The sequence below is a fragment of the Cnephaeus nilssonii genome (genome assembly GCF_951640355.1).
Source record: "Cnephaeus nilssonii genome assembly, chromosome: 7".
Lineage (NCBI taxonomy): Eukaryota > Metazoa > Chordata > Mammalia > Chiroptera > Vespertilionidae > Cnephaeus > Cnephaeus nilssonii.
Window position 1 is genome coordinate 74,426,683 of NC_137078.1, and position 13,340 is coordinate 74,440,022.

Here is a 13,340-nt window from a genome sequence, read left to right on the forward strand (position 1 = left end):
GTTTCTATCTCTCTATTCCTCTCCCTCTCTTTCTAAGATTAATAAAAACATATTTTTAAAAAAGTAAGATAAAAACAAAACATCCCTAAACCAGTGTGCTCTTTGCCACAAAAAAACAAAAACAAAACAGAATTGGAAATGTGTTCAAAGCTTAAGTCATCTTCAGTTCCCCAGCCTCTTTTGGACAGCCCCACCTCCTCCAAGTCCCATCTTTGTCTTAGTCCAAGACCGGTAGGGACCTGGCCTGATAGCTTTCACCAAGCCCCTCCCCTTCAGAAAGGATTTGAAGTCTTGGAGAGAATGGAAGAGATGGCCTCTTCCTGAAGTATTTTATTATACTTCTTCCCAATGGTGGCATGAAAGATTTGTTTCCTGCTATAGGAATCTCAGGCAGTCAGGTAGGTAGGAAAGAGTTTTAGAGTAAGGAGTCCTTTAGGGTTTCTCTGTGGTTAATGTACTCAGTGCCCACACCGCTCGTGGATCACAGCACATTTATTGGGTACTTGTTCTGCCAGGCATTTGTGGCAAGTTTTTTTTTTTTAAAATATGTTTTCATTGATTTTTTTTATTTTTTAGAGAGAGAGGAAGGAAAGGGATAGAGAGATAGAAACATTGATGAAAAACATCGATCAGCTGCCTTCTGCTCGCCCCCTACAGGGGATCGAGCTTGCAACCCTGTCATGTACCCTGATCGGGAATTGAACCGGGGACCTCTTTGTTCATGGGTCGATGTTCAACCACTGAACCTCACCAGCTGGGCTGCGGCAAGTTCTTTACGTGCCTTTGAACCCTCACCGTCCCTGTGAAGAAGGGTCCTCCTTTACAGATTGAGAGCTGGAGATCCACAGATGTTGTACAACTCTCCAGGGACACAGAGCTAGTACCTGGGGGAGCTGAGACTTGAACCCAGGTCTTTCTAACTCCAGACCCTGAGTTTGTTTGTAAGATCGGTGTCTTCATAATGAAAGGGAGGGACCTCACGGCCTTGGTTTGTTGTTTCTCCAGAGTCAAACTGAAAAGGCTGGCAGGGCAGAGCTCCAGGCCCCACTGCGGGTGGAAAATTGGCCTGGAGCACTTCCCAAACTTGGCCTGGGACCCTAACGCAAAAAGAGGTCACTACTCTGGTGCTTACCAGGTTAATTCCGGGTATAAATTCTCCATCTTCCAGTCTCCCCGCTATGCCTTCCAGGGCACACACAGTGTCTCACCTTGGTTCTCACTCATGGCATTTATAGACTTAACCATGGCATTTATAGACTTAACCATGATGCCAGCCTTCATGCTGAGCACTTGCCTCCTTTAATGCTCACAATAACTCTGCAAGGAGGCACATTTATAGCCTTTTTAAAGATGGAGGAAGAGAGTTTCAAGGAAGTGAAGCCGCACTGTTACACGGAGGTAAGTAGCGGAGCTGGAACTTGAATTCTGGTCTGGGTGGTTCCAGAGCACCTGCTATGCCGCCTCCATCTCCGCCCCACCTCCTGGGTTGTAGCTTTTCCACATCGAGCTCACCAACCTTCTCTGGTGTCTCCCTGTCTGTCCTCCTAGTTCGGATGGAGACAGCAAGTTCCTCTGGCTCCTGGCTCTCCAGCTGCCTCATCACCCTCGTCTTCCTGCAGCTGCCCATACACGTGTCAGGTAGGAGTTCCCGCCCTCCTTCCCTGCCTGGGACAGCTGACCAAGGCCTTCTTTCTTCAGGGGTTCTGTTCGAACCCCAGTCCTTTCCAATGCCCTTCCCAGACTCGCTAGGAGCCTTCCTCCACGCGATCTCCATCTTCGTCCTTTGCGGAACTCCCGCATCCCTCCCAGATTGCGTTGTCCCTTTCTTGTTTTCACTGCACAGGGGACTCGGGCCAGTTCCACCTGGCCCCGCTAGGGGGCACCGCCAAGATGCTCTGCCCTCTCTCGCTCTGGTCGGTCCCGACGCTCACCGAGGTGCGGTGGCTGCGGTCCTTGCCCCGGGGGCGCTCCCAGCTGGTTCACTTGTTCCGGGATGACCAAGTCCGCGAGGAAGATGTGGCACCGGAATTTAAGGGGAGGACGGCGCTGGAGAGGGACACGCTGGAGGGAAATGTCACGCTGGAGATCCGCCACGTCCGGCTGGAGGACCGAGGGCCGTACCGCTGTCAGGTCCGGATTGCAAACCTGAGTCGAGAGGGCACCGTGATCCTGCAGGTGGCAGGTGAGTCATTTTTCAAAGGGGGGGTGGGTTATGGATGCCGTGACTGGTAGAGGTGGATTCGGCGAGGTCCTAGCATGCAGCCAGATACGGTCTCACCCCTTTGCGGTGAGCAGCGTGGGGTGGGGAGCGAGCAGGCATGCAAAGCAATGAACAGCCCCGCCCCCTGCTCACCGGGAGCGGCCTTGGGAGCCAGAAGAGGGCCCTGGCGGGGTCCGGGATCTTGCCAAGGCCCTGCCAGCGGCGTTCCTCTCCAGTTCTAGGCTCCGACCCTTACATCCACGTGAAGGGCTACGACGCTGGATGGATCCAGCTGGTGTGCAGGTCGGTGGGATGGTTCCCACGGCCTTGGGCCGAGTGGAGAGACCCTCAAGGCAGGGTGCTTCCATCTGAGCCCCAGGCCCCTTCCCTGGACAACGCTGGGCTCTTCGAAACCGCCGTCTCCAGCAAAGTCAGGGACAGCACTGTGGGCAGCGTGTCCTGCACCATCCGCAACGATGCCCTGGGCCAGGAGAAGACCACGGCCATGGTCATAGCAGGTAAACGCTGGGGCAGAACACAGGCTCGAAGCTCCCGGTGGCTCCAGAGAAAACTCTTACCCAAGTGGAAACTTTATAAAGAATTTTTGAATTTTTTAGATACTAAGAATAACACATTTATTATAGAAAACTTTAAAAAATACAAGATATTTTTTAAAAAATCAAAAGAAAAAGAAAAAAAAAAGGCCTGATTTCATAAACTGGAGCGAGCCACTGCTAACATTTTGGGGCATTTCTTTGGAATTTCTTTCACGGGTGCATCTCTGAGTGTGTATTGATACATATGTGTATTCTTCTGCCTAGGTGTTTTCCCCCTCCACTTACAAGGCCGTGAACATTGTTTGCCCATGTCCTTAAGCAGTTCTCTGCAACAGATTTTTAAGGGCCGCATAGTATTTCGTGGTGTGGGTACAGCATAGAAAAATTAATCAGAGCCCTATTTCTTGATATCTGGATGGTTTAGACTTTTCCTGTAACAGCGCAGTGAACAACTTTGCACATAATTTGGGAACTGATTCTGATTATTTTCTTAGAATGTGTTCCTAGAAGTAGAATCAATGCATCCAAGGGTTAGGAACCTTCTAAGGACCCTTGAAACATGGAGCCATGCGGCAGGGAAGCGTGGTTTTAGAGAAGGAAAGAGTGTGGCCTGGGGTCCCGGGTGAGGAAGGATCCCTGACGTCGGCCAAGCCCTTCTTTTCTCTCTCTCTCTCACCTCTCCTCTCTTCCTATGGCCGCTGCCTCTCATCGGTGCTAAGCACTTTACATCCTCCTCTCTTTAAATCTGTCACGGCCCAGTGGGACTGGGATTATTATGATCCCCGTTTTACAGATGACCAGCCAGGCGCGGAGAGGCTCAGTCTCCTGCCTAGGGTCCCACGGAGGATGAGCGGGGACTCACACCCCGTTTAGACTCTTTGCCACGTGTCATCGTGCTTCCTCTGCTCCTTTTTTTTGTCTCTGTTTCTTCTTTCCTTTCTCCTGCCTAGGCTTTAGGCCTGCTGCTGTAGCCCCACAGAAGCAGCTTTGCCCCCGCTGATACAGCTCAGGGCAAAGGGGTCGCCGATGGCTGTTCCACAGCAGAGTGAGGATTTGAAGCAGAAGGCAGGTGGTGCTCAGAGAAGACTGCAGGTGATTACTGGGGAAGCACCTCCAGTTCTTCAAAGATAACTTTTCCACGGAATGATTCGGGCAGGATGAGGTTGTGATTGGGAAGCTGAGTTTAACACATTGTTTTCAGGCAGGACCATCAAAACCACTCCTAAGAGATGACCAGCTGGCTTTAAAGTCATCCCTGAGTCATCCAGGGTTTGAGGTACTTAGAGAAGCAAACACCCTCACCTATCTTGGCTGGAGGTCTCTCCCTAGAGGTGACAGAGACCGTTGGGATGTGCCTGAGTCACCTCCCATATGAGGTGGGGTCCTTGGCCTGGAGGAAGCTCTGAGATATCTCCTGAGGGTGGTCATTGGTGGTTCTGTTTCAGCCCCATCTCCAGGGAGGATCTCCCCCTCAGCAGTGGCTCTGGCTGTGGTCCTGCCTGTCCTGGGGCTTCTCATCATGGTGGGCATTTGCCTCATCTGGAAGCAAAGACGATCAAAAGGTAACCAAGTGGTAAAGGAGCCCAGGGTGGCAGGAAGTGGGACTGTAGCTTCTCAGGAGAAGGCTGGGAGGAAGGAGACATAGATGTGATGGTTATCCATAGGTTGGAGACTCTGCAGATTGTCTGGTAGAACAATGCTCTGGGGACTCACAATGCAGAGAAGATCAAAGAAACTGCAGAAAGATCCTGGGAAGAGTTATGAATTCTCAACTTTTGAGAAATTAAAAGTAACTGATCATGCCAATCTAATTAATTAAAAAAAATCCAATTCTATCCATTGGATAAAACCCTCATAAATATAATTGCAATTCACAGGATCTCAAGGTTGTATGGCACCTTGAAAGACACATAAGCCAACACCCCTTTCCCTATCTGGTGGTTTGAAGACCCTCTAATCCTTTCAAATGGTCACATACCCGCAGTGACAAGGAGCCAAGTCCTGATTAGGCAGCTTGTTGTCCCCGGAAACTCTGGCTGTTAGAAAAAGCTCTTCCTTAAGCTGACTGATGTCTCTCTCTCCCCCTTCCAGAGAAGCTTCTCTATGAACAGGTGATGGAGGTAGGTAAGTGTCCTGGGATGGGTGGGGATGCTTCTCTGTTTTACTCATTTTTATGACTCCAGTGTCCACTAATCTAAATTCTGTCCCGGAAAATCCCAACACCTGTTGTCCTTGGTGGCAGTGTTTGCTGACTCTGACTTGTAATAGCTTATCTTTCAGTATGTTTGTTGAGTTTTGTCTGTGGACTCATTGCTTGATCTTATTCTGTGTGAGCTGTGTAGGTCTAATACGGGGGAAGCTTTTATTCATTCAACAAATAATTGATAATTGTCTGCTAAGTGCCCTGGACTAGACTAAATGCCGGGAATACAATGGTGAGTCATAGCAAGCAGCCTTTGCCACCTGGGAGCTTTCAGTCCCACCAGGGAGGTCTGTATGAATTAAATAATTGCACAAATCAATGTAAAAGTACAACCATACAAATGCCACGAGTGGAAGTTCTGGAGGCTGCGACGATTATGACCAGGAGGAACCAATCAAGCTTCAGGGACAGGAGAAGAGTCCCCAGAGGAAGTGATATTTGATCTGGAGGAGGGGGAGGTATGGGGGGAGAGGGAACAGAAAACTATCCAGAGAGAACGCACAGCTAGAGAAAGAAACACAGTGCAGAAGTGAGGGGGAAGCCGATAGGGGACCAAGCTGCAGACATAGGCAGGGCTAGGCCATGTGAGGCCTTGGAAGGCATGTGGAGAACTTCAGTCTTTCTCTCCAGGGCAGAGGTAAAGCAGTGAGTGGGATATCTTGATCAGAATTGTGCTTTGAGCAGCTTTCTCTGGCTGCAGTGTTGGAAAGAGACCAGAAGGAGCAAGACAGGATTGGAGGCAATTTGAGCTACTAGTTCCGTCATCCAGATGAGAGATGACGAGGGCCTGGATTAGGGAGGTGGCAATGGTGATAGAGGTGAACAGGTTTAAAAGCTGGTAAATCAGTAAGAATCAGGGACCTTCAAGGTAATGGCACAGAATCTCATTTTTTATTATTACTTTTCTCCCTCTAGAAACTCTTCTCTCAGACCATGCAAAAGAAAAAGGTAATTATATGAAGGGGTAGGGAACAAATAACATATTCTTTCTCCTCCTACATAAATGCTGACAGTCTATTATTACACATACATTATGCAGGTATATACACACACATATTCTCCATTAATATGATTGGAATTTACTTTCCAGTGTGAGGGGGCTATGGGGTAGGTGGCAGTGGGTGAGGGGATGCTCATGGTAAAAAGTCATAGGTCTGAATTATCATGAGCTCCTTTTATCAGCCTTTCCACCAATCACCTAAAAAGGTCTCTATTCAATTTAAAATCTATGAATGTGCTCATCTGGGATGTATGAGAATCTCAAGGATCCATACAACATTTGCATTTAGACAGGTGATGTGATACAGTAGGAGCCCCTCAGGCTTTCGAGTCAGCGACACTTGGTCAGGTCACTGGTTTGACTTGGATGTGTCGCTTCACTGCTATGACCTTTGGTTTGCTCATCTGTAAAATGGGATTAAAAATCCCCTTGCCCGATTGTTTTCAGGGTTTAAAGAGACAACTTGAAAAAAAACCTCTTCTATTGTCATTTCATCTTCATTAACTGAATGTTTGCTCTGGGCCATTGAGGGTAAAAGTTTGACACCAGGGTACAAAAAAACAGGCAGTTTCTGCCCCTTAAAAATCTAGCTGAGAATACAAGTCGCTGGCTCAGAAATGGTACACATTCAATGATTTTGGCCTCTCCTCTCCTCCTCCCTTACATGTCCCTGACGTTTTAGTCCAGAGGGTAAAAGTGTGGGGGTGCCCGCAGCAGGGGCTCTGTGGCTGCTCTGTCCAGGAGCAGGGGGCACAGGGTGGTGCAGGGGCCAAGGCCTCTGACTAGGAGTCAGACACACTTGGGCTTGAAGCCTGTCTCCTTGGCCACTTACTAAATGGATGACCTGGGCAAATTTCCATGTCCCTCTGAGCTTCAGACCTGGGAACAATAATTCTATGCACCTTACATTGTCAAGAGGGTTCAGTACCTACATCATTATGAGAACAGGACACCATAAATGGAGGCTAATAGTAGTGGAAATATAATATGTCGATATTATATATAAATAATATAATGCATACATAATATAACCAATCATTAATAGAATGATTAATCATTATACAATTATAACATTAATAAGATTAATAACATTAATATAAACATAAACCAACAGCTCCTGAGGGGCCATATCATATCCAGCTTCATTGCTCCAGTGCCTAATGCTTAACACATGCCCAGCCCTTAGCACAGGACTTGGCAGTGGACTCAAACGTATAACTTCAATTCTCTGGCAGGGCCAATGCTCCGGGAAGCATGTGAAGCATATACATACATCCCACACCATCTGGAATCTCCAAATCTGTGAATCTCTCTGTAGGACTTCAGGAGAGTTACTATAGAGAGTGGTAGAGCCATGTCCACAAGTCAATGCTAGGCCTTCGCTGTAGATATTGTAAACAGCAGGATATAAAAGGGCAGCAAGGCACACACTCTTGTACACGTGGTTACAAACATATGGAAACACTCATACAGACAGCGGAAATGGAACCCGATGAAAAGGAAGGAGGAGCCGGTCTTTGGGAAAGTGGCACCCACTCCACTGCTTCCCCAGTCTGCCTTTGGGAGGTGACTGCATAGCAGCTGACAGGGATGCTATCCTCTCCACGGTGGGGGGTGGGGGAGGAGCCTCCCCGGGCTCAGGGATAAAGCAGAGCATCTGCTCACTCAGGCCTTTTTCTCTGTTTTTTTTCAGGAAGGCTCCATAAAGCCCTCAGTAAGTTGCGCTCCTCATCCGTGGCACGGACCTCCTTCTGCCAACATCTCTGCTTTAGGATGGGTGTCTCAGTTTCATTTCCTGGGGCAGAAGAGAGGGGTCAGGGTGCTTTAAACCATGGGGTTGGAGACTTCTTGGCTCTCAACAGCCTCTCTTCTCAAATATTCCCTGCTCCCCTTTCCTGCACAACAGTTACCTAGGCCAGCGGTCGCCAACCTTTCGGACCTCACGGACCATCACTAGGTCCTAGTCTCTAAGTGGGAAACGTTAATCAAGAAGAGATGTAGCTCCTGTAGGTGAAGCCATCTGGAAGACCTTTTATCACCAGGCATGGCATGCCCTTAGGTGGGATCCCAGGCAAGGGGTCCTCATTAAACTGAACATGTGGAGCAGCGTTTCTTCATCTCATGTACGAGACCCTCTTTAGTGCCAAAAAAGAATCTTCAGACATGACATGTCTACTTCATTTTACCTTGATTAAATGAACACAAGAAAATCTAATAGAAATTCAGTGATAGTTTTTGTTTGTTTGTTTGTTAATCCTCACCCAAGGATATTTTTCCATTGCTCTTCAGAGAGAGTGGAAGGGAGGGTGGGAGGGGGTGAGAGAGAGAGAAACATCGATGTGAGAGAGACACATTAACTGGTTGCCTTCTAGGTGCCCCCACAGGATGGGGTGGGGGCAAACTACAACCCAGGTACGTGCCCTTGACCATGATTGAATCTGCAACCCTTCGGTGCAGGAGCCAACACTCTAACCATTGAGCAACACCAACCAGGGCTCAATGATAGTTTTAAATGAACTTATATTTTATTCTTCTCTCACAATATCTACATATATTACATATATTACCTAGATGCGTGAGATGTGTTATTCAATGAGTCGTAGTCAGGTTTGGCTTACTTGGGGATTTGCTGGCCCTCTGCAGTATCTCTGGAGACTCCTGGGGCGGGGCTGGGATGGTCAGGGTATTGCTAGTGAGGATCTGATGTGGGAATGTGGTTGGGAGGGGACTGCAGCATTATGGAAATGTGGAAGCCCTCCTTCTGATTGGTCAAACTGTTTTTATTCTTTAGAGAAACTCCGGAGTGAACTGAGTAAGTTTCCCATGTCGTTCCATACTGAATTCTCTCCTGCTGATTCTATATTTTCAGTGATAGCTCACCCCTCTTGTTTCTTTTTTTTTTTTTTTTATAGAGTTGAAAAGAGCTGCAGCCAACTCAGGTGAGATGCACTTTCTGGGTGCCTGACTCCCGCCTTCTGGGGGTTCTCCTTGTCTCCTTCCCGTTTACAATCCCTTTTGTCTTTCAGGCTGGAGAAGGGCCCGGCTGCACTTCGGTGAGTTACCCCAGGCAAGCCTTCTACATTTCAGAGCCCAGTGCTCTGTTCCTTTGGAATGCAGACTGACTTTGTTTTGTTTTGTTTTTGTTTGTTTGTTTTTTGTTAATCAAACCTATTTATCTGCTTATCAAATTTTAAAAAAATCTTTGTGATTTCTTTTGTGGGGGGGGGGGCTCAGTTAGACTTAGAAAGTTTATTGGTTATTTGTATGTCTTCTTGATGACTTGTCTGCTCTTATCTCTATTCTGGCTACTATTTGATATATAAAGTGTAGAAACTCTGTCCTATTCCTCCCAAATTATTTTTCTGAGTTTTTCATTTGCATTTTAATTTCCTTATATTATTTTTTGGATGCACGAGTGTCTTGTTTTTATGTAGTCCAATTTAAAAATCTTTTCCTGTGTAGTTTCTTCTGTGCTTTCAGGTTTTAGGAGTCCTTCTTATCCCACCGTTGGGTAAACAGCCAGTGTTCCTCTGTCTGTATACACATCTGCCACATTCTTCTTGCTCTTGGGGGTTGGTGATTGAGATTCTCAGAGAAGAAGGGAAAGGGTTAGGCAGGTGCCCCAACATTGTAGACTACAAAAGGTTTTGTAGTTTTATTCTAAAAGAATTGCACATGTCTTTTAATTTATTCCTAAAAAATTGCATTTTTTGCTGCTGTTTCAGTGAGATCTGTTAATTTCCCTGCTTGGGTCCTTATCAATTTTCCAATCTGTTCATGCCCCTTTTGTTCACTCCCTCTTCCTTCAGGCAGGTGGAACGGATGAGTTGGCCGCTTGAGAGCACGCCAGGTCACCTTGGTTGACATTCTGGGAATTCACAAGTCCTTCTCACACTCACAGTCTGGCTTATTCCCACCACCTGGGCAAAACACCCATTTTACAGATTTAACTCTCCAAGAAGTGTCTGTTTTCTGTACTGGGGGAAGGAGAGAGACTCACCATGACCTTCCACAATTTTAAGGAAGAATCCTCTCTCTATTAACATTTACTAGTAAAAATAGTAATTATGAGCAGTAATTTCAGTTAACAAAATGAGCATCACACATTGTGTATGAAGGAGGCACCATGTCATGTGTTAGCTCATCAAATGTGCACAACAGCTCGACAACGTAGGGTCTGCCACTGTTCCCATTTTACAGATGAAGAGACTAAGGTTTGGAGATGAATAGCACGCCCCAGGCCACATAACTAGCATGTGGCAGAGCTGGGACTTCAACTTCCAGTGTGGCTTCTGGGTCTGACATCAGAGCCAAGGTTTATTATCCTACATTAGCTCCCTTTGGACCATTGAAGACAAAGGCAGTATTTCCTAAGGCCGTGGTCGGCAAACTGCGGCTCGCAAGCCACATGCGGCTCTTTGGCCCCTTGAGTGTGGCTCTCCCACAAAATACCATGGCCTGGGCGAGTCTATTTTGAAGAAGTGGCGTTAGAAGAAGTTTAAGTTTAAAAAATTTGGCTCTCAAAAGAAATTTCAATCGTTGTCCTGTTGATATGTGGCTCTGTTGACTAATGAGTTTGCCGACCGCGGTCCTAAGGCATTAAGGCAGCTTCACAAAGGACAACTTCCTCCTGTTTTATTGAACCCGTGACCAGGAGATCTAGGAGACCGGAAGACACTTTTCTTTGGTTCCGGTACAGATGGGGTAGAAGGAGTCACAAACTAAAATGGGTCCACTGACAGGGGTTGCCGACCCAGAGGTGATCTTTCCCTCCAAAGCTACCCAAAGATCCTGTAAGACCCAGCCCTCCCAAACCTCTCCGCTCTGTGCCTCTCTGCAGTGGCCGTGACCCTGGACCCCGACACCGCGCACCCCAAACTCATCCTGTCCGAGGACCGCAGGTGTGTGAAGCTGGGAGACAGGAGGCAGCCTGTGCTTGACAACCCGCAGAGGTTTGACTTCGTCGTCAGCGTCCTGGGCTCCGAGTCCTTCGTGGCTGGCTGCCACTACTGGGAGGTGTACGTGGGAGACAAGACCAAGTGGATCCTGGGCGTGTGCAGCGAGGCCGTGAGCAGGAAGGGCAAGGTCACCGCCTCGCCCGCCAACGGGCACTGGCTGGTGCGGCAGAGCCGAGGGGCCGAGTACGAGGCGCTCACGTCCCCGCAGACCCCCTTCCGCCTGAAGGCGTCCCCGCGCTGCGTGGGCATCTTCCTGGACTACGAGGCGGGCGTCATCTCCTTCTACAACGTGACCGACAAATCCCACATCTTCACGTTCACCCACGCGTTCTCTGGCCCCCTTCGCCCTTTCTTTGAACCTTGCCTCCACGATGGAGGGAAAAACACGGCACCTCTAGTCATTTGCTCGGAACTCCAGAAATCGGAGGAATCCGTGGCCCGCAAGCCAGATGGGAAAGGCCACGCTAACGGAGATGTGGCCCTGAAGGTGGACGCTTCCCTCCGGCCCTGGTCCCCTGATCTCGGCCCGGCGCTCCAGGGGCTCAAGGTTCCTTCTTTTTAGGGAGCTGCTCCCCGACCATCTGGTCCAGGGCTCTGGGTTTCAGACTCCTGGCCCAACACCGGCCTCTGGGACAGCTCATCTCCTTTCCCCAAATCCAGACCCGTTTGTGGTTCTATTCGTGCCACCTTTCTCCTGTTTCTAAACCCTGTCTCCTTCGGGGGACTTGAAGTTCCCATTGCCTTGGAAGAATTCTTGAAAACCAAGTGAACAATCGGATTAGGGCTAGGTGGTGGTGGTGAGTGTGTGTCCGAGATCCGGGGTTCTCCATTCGAGGGGCTATTTAAGAGAACTTGGTGTTATCGCATCCTGAACTTGGGCTTTTGGTTGTGATGGTATGGGGCCCAGTCGCTGACTTCTTTCTTATGTCATCAAGAATTGCTTTTCTCTCTGTTTTAGTTCACGCCTTTAGCCCCCAAAGCCAGCTTTTTAAAAGTGATCATGTGTGGGTCACACACTCTTTCTTCATCCTTCTGGACTATGGGGTAGGGTGGATCAGGGGGTAAAACACACCGACCCTTTCTAGTTCCTTGATGCTGTTTGCAGCATAGTTTTGCGGTACACAGAGCTAATGCACGTTTTCAAAGCTAATTTACCTATTGATGATGGCCAGGTACAGGCACTTTAGAGTGGTAGCTGTAACCCTGAAAAGCTCCAAGAGCAAACCAGGGAACTGGTAAACACACCTTCAAACACAGCAGGCAGCTGTGTGAGGCCTTGGAGAGACAGCTATGGGTAAGTTTGTCTGCTGCGCTGGCCCTTTCGAATACCCTCCTGAGATTTAGAGAGGCCCCGCTAGAAAAAGTGGCAGTTTTAACCACAATATAGACAGTTTTCTGCCACAGGACATTATACTGGAAGACTTGACTATTTGTGTAGCACAAGCATGTCAAACTCAAAGGCTAACACGGGCCAAATAAATGAGGCATGAGGCCCCCGGGCTGCGAGTTTGACATGCTTGGTGTAGCAGACTCCTAGGTCAGAGAGGATTGATTTCAGAAAGGAAGTTGATAGGCCAGGTGTGAAGATAAAGTAATGAGTCAGATTTTTGGTGTGGATTTCAGAAAGAAGCTTAGTCACTTTCAAGTCATACCACAGAGGTGATCTGGCCTCTTTTTGGAGATATTGGCTATTAGGTTTCAGATGGCTTCTCAGTTCTACCCAACAAAAACTGGATCTTTCTGTCAGAAGTTCACTCTGTCACTCTGTAGTGCCTGTATTAGTCAGGGCTCTTCACAGAAACATATATATAGTGTGTGTGAGAGAGAGGGAGAGATGATAAGAAATTGGCTCATGTGGTTATGGAGAATGGCAAGTCCCAAGATCTGCAGGGTTAGTCAGCAGGTTGGAGGGGTCCAGGGGAGCCAATGGTTTATTTAGTTCCTGTCTGAGTCTGGAGGCCCAAGACCCAGGAGGGCCTGTGATATAATTCCAGTCTGAAGGCTGTCAGGCAGAAAGAATTTTACTAGGGAAAGAGTCAGCTTTTTTGGTTCTATTTATGCCTTCAACTGATTGGCGAGGCCCACCATGTTAGGGAGAGCAATCTACTTTACTCAAGATAATAATGTTAATTTTATCCAAAAATACCCGTACAGAAACATCCAGAATAATATTTGACCAAATATTGGGGCATTCTGCAATCCAGTCAAGTTGACACACAAAATTAATCACCAAGTAGAATATTTCTTTCTTTAAAAAAAAAATCCTCATTACAGAATGTTTATTATTATTATTATTATTATTATTGTTGTTGTTGTTATTGATTTGAGAGAGAGGGGGTAGAGAGAGAGAGACAGAGAGAGAGAGAGACAGAGAGAAACATCCATTGGTTGCCTCCAGTATGCATGCTGACTGATTAAACTT

The 13,340-nt window shown here is 47.8% G+C and overlaps 1 protein-coding gene across 1 annotated transcript; it reads left to right on the forward strand.

Moving 5' to 3' along the window:
* Positions 1-1,553: 1,553 nt before the first annotated feature.
* On the forward strand, positions 1,554-11,480 carry ERMAP (erythroblast membrane associated protein (Scianna blood group); the record flags this gene model as incomplete). The annotated part of the gene is made up of 10 exons (XM_079777859.1): positions 1,554-1,638; positions 1,844-2,182; positions 2,437-2,718; positions 4,203-4,319; positions 4,849-4,881; positions 5,876-5,908; positions 7,654-7,694; positions 8,875-8,899; positions 8,987-9,013; positions 10,801-11,480. 10 exons carry the CDS (start codon positions 1,554-1,556, stop codon positions 11,478-11,480), a joined length of 1,662 nt encoding a protein of 553 aa, XP_079633985.1.
* Between the last annotated feature and the right edge of the window lie 1,860 nt (positions 11,481-13,340).